General features: G+C 40.4%; 1 protein-coding gene across 3 annotated transcripts in view; it reads left to right on the plus strand.

Moving 5' to 3' along the window:
• Sycp2l (synaptonemal complex protein 2 like) overlaps window positions 1-19258 on the plus strand; it is a 102325-nt gene that overhangs the window by 40565 nt on the left and 42502 nt on the right. For all 3 annotated transcript variants that reach the window (XR_013091681.1, XM_076859189.1, XM_076859188.1), the window contains 9 exons: window positions 1773-1918; window positions 3603-3696; window positions 4109-4191; window positions 5301-5358; window positions 5454-5538; window positions 10163-10211; window positions 12632-12779; window positions 13557-13606; window positions 14992-15118. Coding sequence is in view for 2 of the 3 variants with exons in the window: in XM_076859189.1 (XP_076715304.1) it covers window positions 1773-1918; window positions 3603-3696; window positions 4109-4191; window positions 5301-5358; window positions 5454-5538; window positions 10163-10211; window positions 12632-12779; window positions 13557-13606; window positions 14992-15118 (840 nt within the window). In the remaining variant the exon portion in view is untranslated. The remainder of the gene's footprint in view (window positions 1-1772; window positions 1919-3602; window positions 3697-4108; window positions 4192-5300; window positions 5359-5453; window positions 5539-10162; window positions 10212-12631; window positions 12780-13556; window positions 13607-14991; window positions 15119-19258) is intronic.

The raw sequence follows: 19258 nt of genomic DNA on the forward strand, positions 1-19258 counted from the left end.
CAAATAACCTAATCAATAAATGGGCAAAGGAACTGAACAGGCACTTCACAGAAGAAATACAAATCATTAACAAATATATTTAAAAAATGCTCGTCATCTCTAGCAATCAAAAAAATGCAAATTAAAACTACACTAGGATTCTCAGTCCAGTCAGAATGGCAGTTATCAAGAATACAAGCAATAATAAATGTTGGCGAGGATGTGGAGTGGGGAAGGTACTCTCATATGTTGCTGGTGGGACTGAAAATTGGTGCAATCACACTGGAGAACAGTATGGAGATTCCTCAGAAAACTTGGAATGGAACCACCATTTGACCCAGTTATCCCGCTCCTCAGCTTATACCTAAAGACTTAAAATCGGCATGCTACAGTGATGCAGCCACATCAATGTTTATAGCAACTCAAATCACAATAGCTAAGTTATAGTACCAACCTAGATGCCCTTCAATAGATGAATGGATAAAGAAAATGTGGTACATACGTGGAACATTACTTACCTTAAAGAATAATGAAATTATGGCACTTGCTGGTAAATAGATGGAACTGGAGGCTATCATGCTAAGTGAAATAAGCCAGTCTCTAAAAACCAAAGGCTGACTGTTCTCTGATGTGTGGATATTGGCGTGTTGGGGGAGGAAGGAGTGGAGGTTCACCAGATTGGATGGGGAACTGGGGGGAAGGGAGGCAAGATGGAAATGGGAAAGAAAGTAGAATGAATCAAACATAACTTCCCTATGGTCATATATAAATATACGACCAGTGTGAGACTGCATCTTGTACGACCACAAGTATCAGGAATTATACTCCATGTATGTATGTATGTCAAAATACATCCACTGTCATGTACAACTAAAAAACAAAAATGTGAGCCACATATTTGAAATTTTTTAGTAGCCACTTGAATTGAAAAGTGGATTAACTTCAATACTATTTTAACCCAATGTATTCAAAATATTTAATGTGAAATCAATATGAAGAACCTTTGAGCTATTAGACATTGTCCTTCCTGTTCTAAATCGTCTCAGTCTGGCGTGGAGGTCACAAGCGTCTCCATTTGCAAGCGTCTCCATTTGCACGAGCTGTGTTTCAAGTTCTCCGCTGTCCAGATGGCACGGCTCTAGACCTGTCTCTCTCTTTTCCCTCTCTCCATTCTCATCAACACGTGGCTGTTAGCTTTGTCTGCTCTTTCACGGACTCTACATTCTCTTCTCCTGCTTCCATCTACTCTGTCCTTGCTGCAACTTATGCTTGGACTTTATGAATTTTGATCTGAGCAGTTTTCTCCTCCAAAACCAATTACCCCTTGTCAGTGGCATCCTGCTAGGAGAGCCCAAGGAGGCTTCCACCTAAGATGGTCTTCTCACTGATGCCCCCATGTCCCCTTTTTAAAAGGAGTCTATTGGAAATTAAGGTGGGTCATTCCATTTTGCATATCAAAAACAGGGGACTTTATTTTGTATTTTAGAAATTTGTGGGCTTCCAGAGAGAAATGTTGTGGTCATTGTTTTTGGAAGTAAATTGCTATCGGATAAACAAAAGGCTCTCACAAAAACTTTGGATTTCTTTGATAAAGTAAGCTGCTTCCTTTTATTGGAAGATCAACCAATCATGTATGCATATGTAAATAAAAATTTCAAAGTAATGACTTTTCGACTCACTGTAGAGAAGTCCAGACAGTTCGCCAATACTCAGTGTGATCGTTTATGAATATAAAGTTTTAAGCCCTTTATTATGCTGATGTGCAGGGTATACCATATTTTTTTTTCTGCTAGAAACTGAGAAGATAAAAATACTCATCATTTACCTGAAGCAGCCCATTATTATCAGCAAGAAAGAAGTGATGAAAATAGAAATCCATTTTGATGTGCAATTCAGTATATCCCAAACTTCCATCCAAGCTTTGGGAGAAGACAAACAGGTGGCAAGTTCCATTCTCTCATTCTTTGAAATTCTTGCAGTGTGTCTTATGTCTCTTCATTTTCTTTCTAGGGTTTTTAGAAATTGGTGTCCTGGTTGGGGTTTGATGTGAAGATTTGGTCCATCAGAAGCCTTGGTCTTTAGAAAGTCATGTGAATTGAGAGCTTTGGATTCTGATCCCAGCTCTTCCTTTACAAGTGACATTGTCTTAGCTACATAGGACACGAACCCTCTGTGTACCTTGAAATGCTCCGTCTGTCTCTTGCTGACAGTAGAAAGCTTTGCTAGGAGACATCACCTCCTTACTGGTTCTTCCTGGAGCCATGTATCTACCCACTGGACTTGCTGGGCTCTCGGCTCCACCTGGCCCCAGGGAGAATCATTAGGAGTAGGATTTCTTAGGGTGTTTCCCCAACCACTCCCTGTCCTGCCCTGTAGAACAGTCTATGCCTCTTCTAGGTTGCTATGGTTTTTTATCTTGTGACTCTAATGCTTCCTACATATGTACAGGAGCAAGAGCCTTTCTCCATCACCACCATAGCCAGTAGGAAGGCAAGACATCTGTGACAAGAGTTTATAAAAATGTATTATATAAAATGTTGTAGTGACGGCCAGTAGGGCATTAAGAAGTCAGAGGTCTGATGGGAGAAGTCTTGGGTCAACTTCCTTTTAAGTTTGAGCTGTACAGGCAGGCATTTGATATACGATGAAGTGCTCTGCAAAGAATTTCCAAAGACCCCATGAAAAGACGATCTCATGGGAGAAAATGAGAAACAGAATCAATAAAAATTAACCCTTTCATTCTGTTACATGATGAATGGGTCCAAGTTTGCCTTTACTTTTGGAAAACATCAAAATGTTTCCACATTTTTCAAAATGAATAAAATGTTTTGGGAGAAGAGTCAGGGTGTGTGTGAGATGAAGCCCCTGGATAATGAGCCCCTGTGAGGAAGGGATGGGTTTGGAGGATCCTCTGTTGGGGGCCTCCCTGCAGACTCATCTCTAGAGACTCAACCCCTAAGTGAAGCAGGGATTAGAAGATACCCAGGGCTTGAACTTAGAGAAAGGAGAGGGTATGGTCTTTGTACGTTCTCATGCTATAACTGAGTACTACAGACTGGTAATTGGTAGAGAAAAGGTTTCTTTGGCTCCTTGTTCTGGAGGCTGAGGAGTCCAAATTATATGGCGCTGGTCTCCACCCAGCCTCTAGGGAGGACCTTCCCCTTGCTTTCTAATATGCTGCAGGGTGTCATCAGGCCAGATAGAGCCAGTGTGCTGGAGAGAACCCTAGTATTTCTAACACGGCCACTGCTGTGATACCCATTGATCCAAGCCTGGGTCAATCCATTCATGAGGATGGAGCTCTTGTGGTCCCACCTCTCAGCATTGCTGCCCTTAGGACCAGGTTTCTAACAAGTGTAACCACAGGCGTCAGGAGAGTGTGGTGGAGAGCAGGGTAATGGTCAGCCACAGCTGGTGCTGGAGGGAGAGTGGTGTAGAAATCTGGAAATGGTAAAAAGATCCTTCAGGAGAGGGCAAATTGAAGATGAGCTCCTCCTCATTGATCCATGTGCTGTGTTCCAATGTTCCTAGCTTTAAGTTTTCCTTTACAAGCTTTTTTTTTTCCTGTTTATTTTTAAGGTCACTGCTTTTAAAGGTCATGTGGCTTTTGGCTTGCATTTCAGATGTTGCCCGATCAGATGAAAATATCCTCAGAACTTCTTAGTAAGTTTGAGAAAGCAGAGCGTGAGATTCTCCCTAGCCAAGAAAGTGCAACAGGTATTTTGAGAAATAACAACTTTCTGACTCTGAATTCTCTATAAAAGTGCTGACGACGCCTTATTGGGAAGGAGTCGCTGAAAACCTGTGGTTATAGAAGTAGAAAGAGTTTGGAGGAAGAGCTGCTGTAAGCTTCCCATCATTCCCCACCTGATGGCGCCTCCTGTGGGTTGATGGAATGGTAAAGAGCAGATGCTGGGTGGCAGGAGAGGGTCCAAGGGGGCTCTGATCCCATCTCCCCTGAGCTTCTTGCCACGTGCCCACAGGTTGCTCATTTGAGGTCTGAGGTGTAGTACCTTGCCACCCAGTCGTGCCAGAGGATGGTGGAGGAGCAGAGGTGCACATTCCTTGGAGAGCGTGTTGGCATCCTGCATGGTTATTATTTTAACTGTCATTTTCTCCACATGAGTAGAACAAGCTGAGGAATCCACCAACCTGGCCGAGCTCATGAGTGCTGGAGATGACCGTCACCTGAATGGCCAGTCTGAGCCTCCCGTGAGTTCGCAGAGCTGGGGATAGGTTCTGATCTGGGTCCAGAAGGAAGCTGGAATGGGTGCTTAGCCTCCTGATGACCAGGCCATTTGCTCCTGGTCAACCATCTCCCGATGCTTTAATGACGCCCTTTAGATCATTGTTGTCTGCTGAGTCTGTGCGTGTTGTCCTTTGGCTCAACTCTGCTCTCCTAAGAAAGGCACGACTCCGCTAGCCTCTATCCAATTCATTCATTTGGGACCTGGAGACTGTGTCTGGAATAGGAGTCCAGTGTTTGGAGTTAGACATGGGTCTTCACTTACTAGCTGTAGGAACTTGGAAAAATTCATATTATTGCTCTTGGGGCATCCCATCCACAAAATGAAGGTAATAGCAAGTTCATAGGTATGGCTTCCTAGGGTTTAAAAATGGGTACTAAGTTATGGCTAGAGAGGACCAAGGAATTCTGGTGTGCTGGTTCACAGTAGGATGACTATAGATAGCACTGTACCTTTCAAGAAGCCAGAAAAAAAAGCATTTTGAATGTTTCTACCATAAAGAAATGGTATTTGAGGAGATAGACATGTTTGACTAGATCTGATCATTACAATGTATACATGAATCAAAACAGCAGATGATACGCCTTCAGCCTACACATTTTTAATGTTTTAATGTGCCAGTTAAAGAGTAAATTTAAAAAAGACTTCCTGGAGCCCCTGCTTTGCAAATTTAGTTATCTAGTTCATTCCTCACTTTCTTACATGAATGTATCACACTTATGTGTGACGGTGGAGTCACAAAACAAAAACAAACCCAGAGACCGTTTTCCCCAGTGAACTCTCATCTTTTAATTAGGCTCCTTGGGAAGTCATACACATGTCCCAGCAGCTGATGCCGTCTGTCTTCCTGCTGCCCTGTGTACCTGTGTGTGCTATTTCTTTGGTAGTGGCAGATCCTTTCCTGAGATCCGAGGTGACCTTTTAGTAAGAGCCAGCAGTCACTGGGAGCCATGCTTCATGAATAAAGAGCCTGATACTTGGTGGATATGCTCCTTTTAAGATGTGTGAAGTGGTTTCTATAGACTTTCAAAAGGGGGCTTCAGAGATATCATAAGTTATTTTTTTTTCCTGCAGCACAAAAATACAGCTGATAATTCACCTGAGAAACTGAAACTGGATGACACGCAACAAGGTCTGATATGTCTTATCTGTCATAGGCCCTGAGAGGTCTGTTTAAATGTTTATTCAGGATGCTTAGCACTTCTTGTTTTTGTTTGTTCTCCCTAGAAGTTACCTCAAAACATGAGTATTCTTCAGATGCAAAAGAACCGTCCACTCCAATTCAGGCTCCTAACTTAGACAACAAATCCAGGTAAGTGATTTTCTTTTTAAGTTTTATTATTCTTAATAGACACATACTAATTGTACATGTTGAGGTACAGTGATAGTTCTATAAATGTATCACGGAATGATCAAATCATGGTATCTAGCATATGCACATAAAACATTTACCACTTCTTTTTGGTGAGAACATTCAGAAACCTCCTATAGTTATTTTGAAATATGCACCACTGGGGGCTGGGGTTGTGGCTCTGGGAGAGCGCTTGCCTGGCACGTGTGAGGTGCTGTGTTCCATCCTCAGCACCACATAAAAATAAATAAAAATGTAGTGTGACCAACTACAACTAAAAATATATAGAAAAATGTGGCCGACAATATTAACTCTTGGCATCCAACTGTGCTGTAGCCTCCAGAAGGTGTTCCTCATATTGGCTATATTTTGGCCAATCTCTCCCCAACATCTCTTTCCCTTTACCCATCCCCTTGCCCCTCCCCCCACCCCCACCACCTCCACCACCTCTGTTAACTATTATACTACCTCTATTTCCATGGTGGTTTTAGGGTCCACACATAAGTGAGATCAGCAGTGTTTATCTTTCTCTGCTAGGTTTATTTCACATAACAGAATGTCCTCCATGTTTTGAAAATGATAGAATTCCATCTTCTTTTATGACTGACTACTATTCCATTGTGTATCTCACCACATTTTCTTCATCTGTTTTTCTCTGGATGGACACAGGCTGAGTCCACATCTTGGCAATTGTGAAACTAAAAACTGTGCTAATTATTGTATGTCAATACTACAAGTTAACAGTCTAGGTTTTGCTCCCTTTCCTGCCTCCGCCCACCTCATTCCAAGGAGAAAGCATTTTGGGAAGTTCTCTGTTGAACAGTTTGAGTTGGCAGATTCTCCTAAATCTATAGACCTCTACTATTATCTCTAGGGTATCTGATGTATTTTTCTGCTGCAAAACATTGAATCTGAGATTGAAAAAACATTCAATATACAAAAATCGTTTTCACAATTAACAAAAATTGAAATAAAAAGGCAATATAATTTACAATAATATTAAACTTATGACATACTTGGGGATTAGTTTAACAAAAGATTTACTTTAGGGGCTGGGGATGTGGCTCAAGCGGTAATGCGGTTGCCTGGCAAGCGTGCGGCCCGGGTTCTATACTCAGCACCACATACAAACAAAGATGTTGTGTCCGCCAAAAACTAAAAAATAAATATTAAAAAATTCTCTCTCTCTCTGTGTCTCTCTCTCTCTCTTTAAAAAAAAATTACTTTAGCCTTATTTACTTTTATATTAGGGGATTTAACCCAAGGGGGTTTTCTACCACTGAGCCAGGTCCCCACCCATTTAAGACAGGATCTCACTAAGTTGCTTAGGGCCTCGCCCAGTTGTTGAGGCTGGCCTCAAAGTTGTGATCCTCCTGCAACAGCCTCCCAAGCCACTGGGATCACAGGGGGATGCCATGTTCCTAACAACAAAAGATTTGTAAGGTCCATTCTGTGCCACACAAACAGAAAACTACAGAATGTTGAGAGAAGTTTAGGTAGGTAGAGAGAGAGAGACACTCTTGGCATATTTCACTGTTTATGAGATGAAAAGCTCAATCTTAATGCAAGTTCTTCCCACATTGATCTAGGGATTCAGTATAATCCCCAGTGAAAATCCCAGCAGCCTTTTTTAAAAAAAATTAGCAAACTATTTTTGAATTTCATGTGAATTTTAAAGGACATGGAAGAGCCAAAACAAATTTCAAAAAGAAAGAAAGTGGGAGGGTTCACACACTACCTGGTTTCAAGATTTACCAAAAAATCAAGAGTGTGGTATTGGCATAAAGATTAATCAACAAAACAGACCAGGAAGTCCAGAAATAGGTCTGAATATATGTGGACAGTTTGTCTTTGCATTTCTGTCATAGATAATCCAGCAGGGAAAGGGTAGGTGTTTCAACATATGGTACTACAACAGTTGAATACCATGTGTAAGAAAATAAATGACCTTTTTTTACCGTCCATAGATCATAGACCTATATGTAAAACCCGCTTAAAGGGAAATATTTTTTAAAAATTTCGAAGATTTCTTAGATATGATACCAAATGTGCAGCCCATATAAGAACGAGTGGTGAATTATACTTCATCTACGTGAAGTAGGCTCTTCGTCAGCCACTCTTGCAAGAAGCAAGAAACAAACCACACACTTGGAGAAGGTATTTGTAAAAGACTTGTATCTGAAATATTACTGATTGTCAAACTTCAATAGTAAAAATACAGCTCAGTAAAAACAGAGGTAAAATATTTAAACAGCTTTCACCAAGGAAAATATACAGCAGAGAAACACATGGGAAGTTGTTCAATATTATTAATTACTAGGGTCATGTCAATTAAAGCTGCAAGATGCACTGCACTGTTAGAATGGCTGTCTGTACCATGAGTTTGTGACTGTGTAGGCTACTGGAACTTTTATACACTGCTGGTAGTTTCCTAAAATGTTATACACCCACCCTTTGGCCCAGGTATTCCAATCCGAGGTGTTTTCCCAAGAAATATGTCAGTATATCTCCGTGCAAAGGAATGGACATGAGTGTTTGACAGCTTTCTTTGTAATAGCTCCAAATTAGAAACTCGGATGTCTTCAATAGACAATCTGTACCAATATGTGTTTATTCATTTTATCTTTTATCCAAAATGTCTGGAACTAAAAGTATTTCGTATTTCATAGTTCTCTGGATTTTGGAATATTTGAACATTACCAAATGAGAGATCCTGGGGATGGGATCCAAAGTCTAAACACAAATTTATTTTTCGTATATAACGTATACATATGTCCTGAAGGTAATCTCATTCAATATTCTTAGCACATCAGTCACCGGGGGTTTGACTTATGACCTGTCACTTGAGGTCTAGTGTGGAATTTTCCATGGGGAGCATTATATTGACTCTAAGGAAGTTTTGGATTTTGGAGCATCTTGGGTTTCCAGGTTAGGAATCTCCGCCTGTATATCCACACAATGAAATACTATGCAGAAATAAAGGAATGAATGTGACGTGGAAGAATCTCCAAATAATTATGTCCAGTGGAAGAAATGAGAAAATGTGCATATTGTATACTTGAATTTACATGAGATTCTAGAATGCGCACACTAAGCACAGTAGATGAGTGGTTGGCTGGACATGATGGTGCATTTGCAGTGTTGTGCAGCAGATCTCTAGAAAGTACTCATTTTGAACAACTGAAACCACATCTATTTAATAGGAACTCTGCATTCCCCTTCTCCACCAGTCCCTGACAACTGCCATCCTGCTGTTTCTATAAGCATGAGTATTTTGGATACTTTGTATGTTTGGAATTGTGTATAGTACTGGTGCTTTTGGGGATTTGCTTGCCTTAGTGTAATTCTTCATGTTCATCCATGCCATTACCTGTGGCAGGATTTCCTTTTTTAAGACTGAGTAGTATTCGTGTGTGTGCGCCTGTGTATGCTATGGTTTCTTTATCCATGCTTTCCTCATGGATAGTTGGGTTGTTCACAAACTGTGTTAGTCAGCTTTAGGGTTCTGTAATAAATAAATGCCTGAGATTTTTCAACTTAAAGAGAAGAAAGGTTTTATTTTGGCTCACAGTTTTGGAAATTACAGCCCATGGTTGGTTGACTCTGTTGCTTTGGGGCCTGTGGCAAAGGACATCATGGCAGGAGCATGCAGCAGAGACAACTGCTCATTTCATGGTGGCTAGGGAACAAGAGAGAGGAAGGGACTGGGATCCCCAAATCGCTTTCTAGGGCATGCATCCAGTGACCTAGCTTCCTCCCAGGAGGTCCCACCTCTACCACATCCCCAGCACTGCAGGATGTTGAACAAGCCTTTAACATTCGGCCTTTGGGGAACACTTACCCAAATCATAGCATATCTCCTGGCCATTGTGGATAACACTGCAACGAACATGGAAGTGCAGGCACTTTCTGATCTTGGTACCTTTTGGACGTATACTTTGTAGGACTGCTGAATTACATGGTAGTTCTATTTTTATTTGGGGGGAGTACCTCCATACTATTTTCCATGGCAGCATCCCTCTTTATTCCCATCGTTATTTTTACAGTAACCTTACATCCTAACACTCATCCATAAAATAAAAATAATAGACCACATGTCTGATAAATGAATAGTCGGAATATAGAAGGAACACCTACAACTCAACAGCTGCTAATAATAATAATAACCCAAGTAAAAAAGTGGGGAAAAGACTTAAGTAGACATTCTCCAAGGAAGACCTACAAATGGACAGTCGGCTTATGGATCCATGAGATGCTCAATGTGCAGCATCTGTTTAAAGCACCCCAGGGGAGGCCAGGCTGGAGAACACTCTGCAGCCTTGCTGCTGACTGGCCCCTTGCCAATCCTGCTCGGCCTTCCTCTTCTCTGTGTGCCTCAGACAAGGAACTCGGCAAAGTTTATTTTCTTGTAAAAAGTCATTGTCTTCCAGAGAATCTATGTGAACAGACTGCAAAATAGAAGCCAGTCTGCAGGACGGATGCTCCCCATGCACAGGGTTCATAATCGGGCAAAGGGCGGTGGAGTCAGGGAAGGAAGAGGGTGATGGTCGTACTGGTTCCATTCATTGGATATATTTTATTTTAGGGAAGATCCTGCTTTCAAGAGTGGCAGAAAGCAAAGGAGAAGGATGTCGGTAATGTAGTACCTTTGATTATTTTAAAGTAATACTCCCCAGATTTCAGTTACTTGCATGCCATCTATAAAACGTGCCATAGCATGATTCCTGGTTACCAGTCTTTCTAAACTACCTTAAATTTATTTTAAAAGAAATTATTTCAATTTTAAATGGAAAAGCAGTGTTACTAGCAAGTAGCGAATAGCGCTGGAAAATCGCCAGGTTACCCTGTGGGCTCTGAAAAGGCCCACCGGCCATATCTAGGATCATCAGTTTGGACAGATTAAGTGAGCCCAGTCAAAAAAGTCAGCAGAAGGTAACATTGTCACGTTAAATCCTAATTGTTTGCAGATAGGTAGCGGACAATTTGAAGGTAGATGCTCTCAGTCAGTCCTTTGCCTCTGTAGTAAGTGCTCATTTAACAGAAAAGAGCCCCCTCATGTTAGCTGGGACATGGTGGACCCTCTCTTTGCTCCTTAGCAACAGAATCGGGTGAGAGTGGCATCTCTGTGGCCGCCAGCACTGAAGTGCACAGCCAGAGAGCTCTCCCAAAAGTGCATCCTGGGGCTTCCCCTCTTAAAGCATTTGTCCCCCATTTCCCCCCCCTAAACTACATTAGGCCCCTTCTTGCTTTGCTATATATTTTTAAAAGTCTTAAGCACTCAAAACTTATCCTGAGTAGATTAGACCTATTAAAGAATCAAAATGTTTTGCTGAGTCAGCCTTGGTCAATGGCATCTATCCAAGCGCCACCATTGGTGGCCATTTGCTTTGGGAAGCTCAGTACTGAGTGTGGTCCATGTTCTCCTTTAAAAAATAAAGAGCAAGATGCAGATAAGCCTGGCTCATGAAAGCTCCTGTTGGAAATCACCTTCTCTAACCAGTGTGGGTGCCCGTCCATGGATTCATGGCTAACATGTAGTGTATGTTCTCAACAAAATACTGTTCAGCCTCACGGAGGGAAATCCTGTCACTCCTGGCAGCGTGGGTGAGCATGAGGAACATTAGGTTGAGTGAAATAAGCCAGGCACAGAAAGGCACATCCTGGGCGGCCTCACTTGTGTGGACTTTTTAAAAAGTCAAACTCATGGAAATAGGGAGGGAAATAACTATCAGGGGCCAGAGGTGTTGGGGAGAATATGGATCAAAGGATACAAAATTTCAATTAGACAAAAAGTAGGCCCGTCTTATCTCAAAATGACTATAGTTAATAGCAATTTAAGTATACTATGTATTGTTATGAGAATAGGTTTTAGGCATGCTCATTTTTAAAAAGTATGTGAGGTCATGCATGTGCTAATTAGATTTTAACTCTTACACAGTGGATTCATATATCAGAACCTCATGTGGTGCACCAGACATATTCACGAATTTTGTCAGTTAAAAAATGATCTCTACAAAATGCTGAACCACGAAACATTTTAAGGAGTCTTACAAGTGAATTTATTTGGTAACTGGACAACTAACCACCCTCACCCCTGGGCCGTGGTGGTGATATCACAAACAACTGACATTGGTTCAGTTCTAACCCGTTGTGGTCTCGGGAGATGATTCTGCATTTTGTCATTTGAGATAGCGGGTATATCCTCCAGTGGATGCTTCCTGTTTGAGAAGACATTTTGCCAGTTACCATGTTGGGATCCTTCAGAATCCCCCCTTACCACAGATGGGAATGGTTGTTGCAGCTGAGTGGTGGGTCCCCGGAAAAGCAGAGTGGTTTGGGGACAGAGCCCCTGGAGGTACCCAACACGAATCTCGTATAGGGTGGGATTTTTTTCTGTTAAAATCAAAACCAATTTTAAAATGGAGCATAAACATATTTTCATCATAGCATTTATTTTAGAAGCTCAAAAACTATAAAAGCTTTTAAAGATAAATATCAAAGTATAGTTGAATTGCTCACCAGAAAAGATCAAATGTATTCTAAATCACTAACCTATTATAGTCTAGTCTTAGTTTCAGAATGCTTTGTTTTCTATAGAAATGATCCTCCTGGTTGGTTTCAGCTCTTCTAAGGCATAGAGAACCAGGTCTTTGCAAAATAAAAAGGGGTGTGTGTGCATGCTTGTGTGTGTGCATGTGTGTGTGAGCTTGTGTTTACACATGTGTGTACTTTGTTTTGTCATTTGAGTTTATGCTTTGAAGCTGGCCAATATTTGGTGCATTTGCTTTTGAACAGCTAACATCTCTTCAAGTGCAGATACTTGATTAAAAATTATGTGCCATCCTCTACAGCAGCAGCAGGGTTGGAACTCACTAATGGAATAATTCCTTTTTCTCTCCCTTCTGCACATTTTTATGATGGGAGGGAGCCAGTTCTTCCAGAAGGACTTGCTTCTCTGATGCCTTGGTTAATATGTGTGCAGTAACAGGATTAACTGTACGTCAAGGGCACTGGCCCCCCTTGGCCGGTTATTTAGCCTCTGTGTTTGTAAAAGTTTAATTACAGGAAACATCTTTTCTCGGAGAGTAATCAAGATTCAAGTTCTTCTACCAGTGAACAGTCTTGGAGCAGTAGCCACAAAAGGAAATCCCTGAAGCCATATTCTAGCAGGAGTAAGACTAGAGTCAGAAGCAGTTTAAGAGGTACCTTTTCTTGTCATCTTCTGGGTCACTTCTCAGATCAATCGGCAGGTATTGTTTTTTTTCAGTGTGGGGATGGTAACAAAGAAATATGATTATGAGCCCCTCTTTCCCATTTTACACTCACACCAGAAAGGAAAAATATATGTACGTGAAACAAAAGAATATGGAGTTAACTAGAAGTTATTAAAAGTCAGGAGTTGAGCTGGGGGGACCTCATAAGAGCTAGAGCCACTTTTAAGTACAAGGTGGGTAGGACTTGAGCTAAGCCTTGGGAAAGGAGTGGGGTGTGAAGAGCTGAGAAAGGGAAGCTTTTTTAGGTTAAAAAAAAAAAAACAACCGGGAGGCGGGATAGTAGGGGATAGGAAAGGCAGCAGAATACAACAGTCACTAATATGGCATTATGTAAACATTGTGAATGTGTAATTGATGTGATTCTGCAATTTGTATTTGGGGTAAAAATGGAAGTGCATAACTCACTTGAATCAAATGTATGAAAGATGAAAAAAATAAAATAAAAATTAAAAAAAAAAACCCCACCAAAATGCACCCAGGAAGTGAGGGTGATATTCAGGGAAGGTGATTGGAGCGGGAGTTCACACCAGGTGGTGAGGAACAAGGAGGAATCATTGCAGAAGTATTTAAGAGCAGACACGCGAGCAGGTGCTCAGAGTGGGAATAGCTCTAGCAGTGGCCTGTGTCATTAGAGGGAGAAATGGACTTCTATGTGTCTCATAACTAAATGTACCCACTGTATGCTTATTTTCTTTTGTTCTTTAGTCTTGCCACATTTCCTTTTCAGTAGTGGCAGTGACCACGAGAAAGATCAAGTAAGTAAATTGTGTTGGACTGCCCTGGGCCCTATTGGGTTACACGACTTTTTTTTTTTTCCTCAAAATACTCCAGCAATATGAGAATGATGAACCAGAAGTTTGCTGTTATGTCCACTTCTGCCAATAGAAACTGCAAGAATCGTGGTGGTGCACACCTGTAATCCCAGCTACTGAGAAGGCTGAGACAGGAGGATTGCAAAGTTGAGGCCACTTAGGCCAGCTTAGCAAGACCCTCCCTTAATAAAAAGAAGGGCTGGGCATGTCACTTAGGGATGGAGTGCATCTGGGTTCAATACTGAGTACTGCAAAACAAAAACAAAAACAAAACTGAAAACCTGTAAGGGCTTCCAAACATTTAGTATGAAATCATAGGTAAAGATTAGGATCTTTTTTTTTCATTGTTTCCAAATATTGTTAAATATTAATATAGGATACCAAAAACCTTGGCTATTCTGAATTCCCACAGCTATTTGCTCTTTTGAATTTGTTTTGAAGTAAACTTGGTTTAATTCCTCCGAATTCCTAGCTTTCAGTTTCTTATATTGCTTATATTGCTTCTAAAGCTTTTTTAGCATATAAATCTTCATTTTGCAAGTGGTTCACATGCCTTCAGGCTTATGTAAATATTGAACAAACCCTTGAGGTTTTTAAATTTCACTTATCCTCGTTTTATACCAAGGAGTTAAAAGTATGCATGCCAGTGTCCTCTTTCCACTTAAAATATATTTTCCTGTGCTGAAGTAGAAGAATAATTATCTTTAGTGGTTGGTTTTTGTCATATGAGGTATGTATAGACTGCATAGTTGTCAAACTTTTCTGTAAAGGGCCAGATAGTAAATATTTGGACATTTGTGAGTCATGCAGTCTCTAGCAATAACCCAACTCTGTCTTTGTAGCCAGAAAGGTGCCATAGATGATAGGGAAATGAATAGCATACTGTGTTCTAATAAAACTTTATTTAGAAGAATAGACCGTGGGTTGTACCTTGCCAAACCCTGATTCAGAACAGTGGTTCTCAAATTCGAGTGGTTATCAGAAAAATTAGGATGACTTGTTAAGACAAATTTCTCAGTCCTATCCCCAGCGTTTCTTATTGAGTAGGTCATAGGTGGCACTTGAGTATTTGCATTTCTTTCAAGTTCCTGTGTGTTGATGATGCTCTTGATCTGGACTACACTCTGAAAAGCACCAATTTAGAGTTTACCAGTTGAAGCATGACCTAACTGTTCTTATAATTCTGAAATTTCCTGGTCTTTGTGTTTGCTTTTGAATGCAGTAAATCCAATACCTAACTTCTTAAATATTGAAAATGTCTTGGGATTTTTTTGATAAAGTTTTCAGTGGTTATGAATGCATACTTAACAAAGGTGTCATTATGTTAGGCTAAACTTCTGTCACCAGTACGGGAAGACATTGATAGGCAAAATGCTACACTTCCAAAAATTTCTGAAACTGAACCCCAGCGTAGCCCTTCCTTTTTAACTCCTGAAGATTCTACACAGAAAATAGGTAAGTGATTTTTTGTTGTTGGTTTGTATAGACAAAAAGTTGTATTTGGAGACTGGTGGTTTGAAGCAAACCATTTTTTAAAAAGCCATGAAGGAAAGTGTTAGTTTGTGATGGCCTTTCCCTTTAATGTCTCCATTGGCAAAGGATGGGAGATATTTTGTTTATATTTTGCTTTGACATTTGAAATCAAATTACTCATAAGAATTGCCAGGTCTCCCTTTAAACATGCAGGAAAACTCAAGTGATGACCTAGAGCAGGAATTGATACACTTTTCCCATAAAGTACACTGATAGCAAATATTTTTGCTTCTTGAATGCATGTGGTTTCTGTTGCAGCTATTTAACTCCACAGTTGTAGCCCAAAATCGGGCGCAGACAAGATTTAAACCAGTAATCGGGCTTCTGCCAAATGTTATTTACAAAATTGGATTTGGCCTAGGGGTCCGGTTTTGCCAAGCTTTGTTTTGTAAACATTACCTTAACCCTCCCTGTATTGTATTGGAATTGTTTGCGTCTTTTTAAGTTCATAAGCTTAGGGATTTTTCTTTTGTTCACCTTTATCACTCTACAGTTTAGCTGCTGCCAGGCATACACTGGCACCTAGGAAGCACTGGGCCTCTTAGCCTGGCTGCCACTCATAGAAATGTAAGGAAATGGAAAAGGGAGAGATGAAGATGCAGCATAGAGAGAGAGAGGCAGTGAGACAGAAAGTTTGGGGCAAAGGAACAAACTGCAAAACAGAAAACAATTAGCAAAAGGCCACAGTAAGTCCTTACCTATTAACAATTACTTTATTGTAAATGGAATAAATTCTCCAGTCAAAAGAAAGAGTGGCTGAATAGCTTAAAGAAACAAGGTCCAATGACATGCAAGAAACTTACATTCGTCTTAAGGAAAAACAGACTGAAAATGAAGAGATGAACAAAGATACACCCCATGTAAATGGTAACCAAAAGAGAGCAGAGGTGGCTATATACTTAATATATACTTTCTGTCAAAAATCCGTCATCGATCACAAAGATTAATGTATTATGATAAAGGGGTCAGTTCAAGAAGAGGATATAATGATTGTAAATATATAGGCACCCAGCACTAGAGCACCTAACTATGTAGAGCAAATATTAATAAAATAGAAGGAGAAACCAACAGCAATACCATAGTAGTAGGGGACTTCAGAAACCCATTTTCAACAATGAGCAGATCATCCAGAAAGAAAATCAATATGGACATGGTGGACTTGGATGGCATCATGGAACAAGGGACCCAACAGACATACAAAAGTTCCATACAACAGCAGAGTACACATTCTCAAGGGTACACTGGACACTGTCCTGGATATATCTAATGTATGGCCACAAAACACGTCTTAACAAGTTTAAGAGGATTGAAATCATGTTCAGTATCTTTTCTGACTACAGTAGCACAAAATTGAAGTGTTAACAGGGAAATTTTTGGAAAATTCACAAGTGTGTGGACAGTAACAACATACTTCTGAATAATCAGTGGGTTAGAGAAAATCAAGAGTCTCTTGAGACAAAAGGAAATGGAAACAGACTACACCAGACCCTATGGGATGCAGCAAAAGCAGCATTTAGAGGGAAGTTCATAAGGATAAAGGCCTACATTAAGGATCTGGGGTTATGGCTCAGTGGTAGAGCGCTCACCTAGCACATGTGAGGTCCTGGGTTCAATCCTCAGCACCACATATAAACAAATGAAGGCATTGTGTCCATCTACAACTAAAAAAATATTTTTTAAAAAGTCTACTTTAGGAAAAAAGATAGATATCAAATGAACCAACTAACTCTACACTGCAAGGCACTAAAAATAGAATAAACTAAGCCCAAAGTCATGAGGAGGAGGAAAATATTTATGAAGGCAGAAATAACAGAAATGGACTCTAATTTAAAAGAGCTACAAAACAAATTAGTTCTTTGATGCTTGCCTGTAATCCCAGTGGCTCAGGAGGCTGAGGCAGGAGGATCACAAGTTCAAAGCCAACCTCAGCAAAAGCTAGGTGCTAAGCAACTTGGTGAGACCCTGTCTCTAAATAAAATACAAAATGGGGATGTGGCTCAGTAGTCGAGTGGTCAAGTGCCCCAGAGTTCAGTCCCTGGTACCAAAAAGAAAAAAAAGTTTTGTGACAGGATAAAAGTAACAAACTTTATCCTATCTAAGAAAAAAGGGGGCTCAAATAAAATTAGTAGACCATTACAACTGATGCTACAGAAATACAAAGGATCATAAGATGCTGCTGTAGAAAATTATATGCCAACAAATTGGATCACCTAAAGGGAATGAATAAATTTTTAGACACAAACCTACCAAGACTGATCATGAAGTAGAAAAATTAAATGTATTCAAAGTAATGAAACAGAATCACTAATCGGAAATTTCCCTTCAAAGCAAAGCCCAGGACATGACGGATATATGATTGAATTCTACCAAGCATTTTAAAAGGAATTAGCTGGTCTTCCTGAAACTGTTCCAAAAACTTGGAGAGGAGGGAACATTACCAAGTGTACTTAATGAAACCAGCATTACTCTGATACCAAAGCTATATAAGGACACTAAATAAAATAAATATTATAGGCCAATGTTCCTGATGGACAGGTATTCAGAAATCTCTATCAATATATAAGTCAATGGATTAAAACGGTACATTGAAAACACTGTGATCAAGTGGGATTTATCCCTGGGATGTCAGGATAGTTCAACATATGGAAACTAATAAATGGAAAAAAAAAAACTACCTTAACAGAATGAAGGATAAAATCCTATGATAATTTCAATAGATGCAGAAAAAGTATTTGGAAAAAAAACAATAAAAACTAGATGTGTAAGGAATCACCTCAACATTTTTAAGTCAATATGTGAGAAGCCCACAGTTAATATTGTATTCAGTGGTGAAAACCTGAAAATTTTAAGATCAAAGCAAGCATGCCTACTCTCACCACTTCTACATATTGAGAACTATATTGAAGTTCTGCAAGTCCTAGTCAGAGAAATTAGACAAGACAGAAAAAAGGATCCAAACTGGAATGGAAAAAGTTAACTTGTCACTGTTACCAAAAAAATCTTATATAGAGAGAACCACCAAACTTCTTCCACCAGAAATCTCAGAATTGCTAAACTACTTCCCCTAGAAGTAGAATTATGGGATAATAAGATCAATATATAAAAATCCCTTGTGGTTTTTCCTCCTGATTCAAATTGGCTGAAGAAAAGGCATTTATCACTCACGATATTTTCCGCAAAGATGAACTAAAGTAATAGATACATGGCTGCATTTTTGAGATGAGCATTGAGGAGAGACAATGAAAAGCAGCTAAAGACTGAAACCTGAAAGATTTAGAGACTTAAGAATAACAGTATAGGGAGAAAAACAAAATACCTTGGTATATGTGGGTCTGCAGACAGGAGTCCTGCTTACATGGGGTAAGAGTGGGAAAAGTCCACTGGGTACAGTGGCACACACCTGTAATCCCAGTGGCTTTGGGAGGCTGAGGCCGGAGGATCATGAGTTCAAAGCCAGCCTCAGCAAAAGTGAGGTTCTTAGCAACTCGGTGAGAGCCTGCCTCTAAATACAATACAAAATAGGGCTGGGGAGGTGGCTCAGTGGTTGAGCGTCCCTGAGTTCAATCCCTGGTACCACCTCCCACCAAAAAAAAAAAAAAAAAAAAAGTCCTAGAAAACTCAACCAGTATGGATGCTGACAATCCTAAATACTGAAAAATTTCGATCCTCATGTGCTTGCAGCTCACTTAGACAAGTAATCTGAAATCTGTCACAGTAGCCTTGCTTTGGAAAAGGATCCATCGTTATCTCCCGTGAAACCCCCAGAGTGCTGTAGCTAGGAGCCATTTTGAGCAGTGATCTGCCGTCTGTCTGGGCTGCTCTAGGTGTCAGAACCCCCTGCGTATTCCCACCTCCAGGACTCCACAGACGCTCTACCACACTTACTTGTGGGTCACTGTCTCATGACCCCTACACGGTACAGCAGAACAACTGTGACTGAAGTCCGACGGGTGCCCTGAACTGCAAGAGAAAAGTTGGGACAAGGAGGAGAATGGAGGACACTGCCTTTGATAACCAAGAGGGTGGAGCCCTTGCCCTCTGAGACTAAAGGTGTGGTCAGCT

Source organism: Callospermophilus lateralis, chromosome 6, assembly GCF_048772815.1.
Source record: "Callospermophilus lateralis isolate mCalLat2 chromosome 6, mCalLat2.hap1, whole genome shotgun sequence".
In the NCBI taxonomy this organism is placed as follows: domain Eukaryota; kingdom Metazoa; phylum Chordata; class Mammalia; order Rodentia; family Sciuridae; genus Callospermophilus; species Callospermophilus lateralis.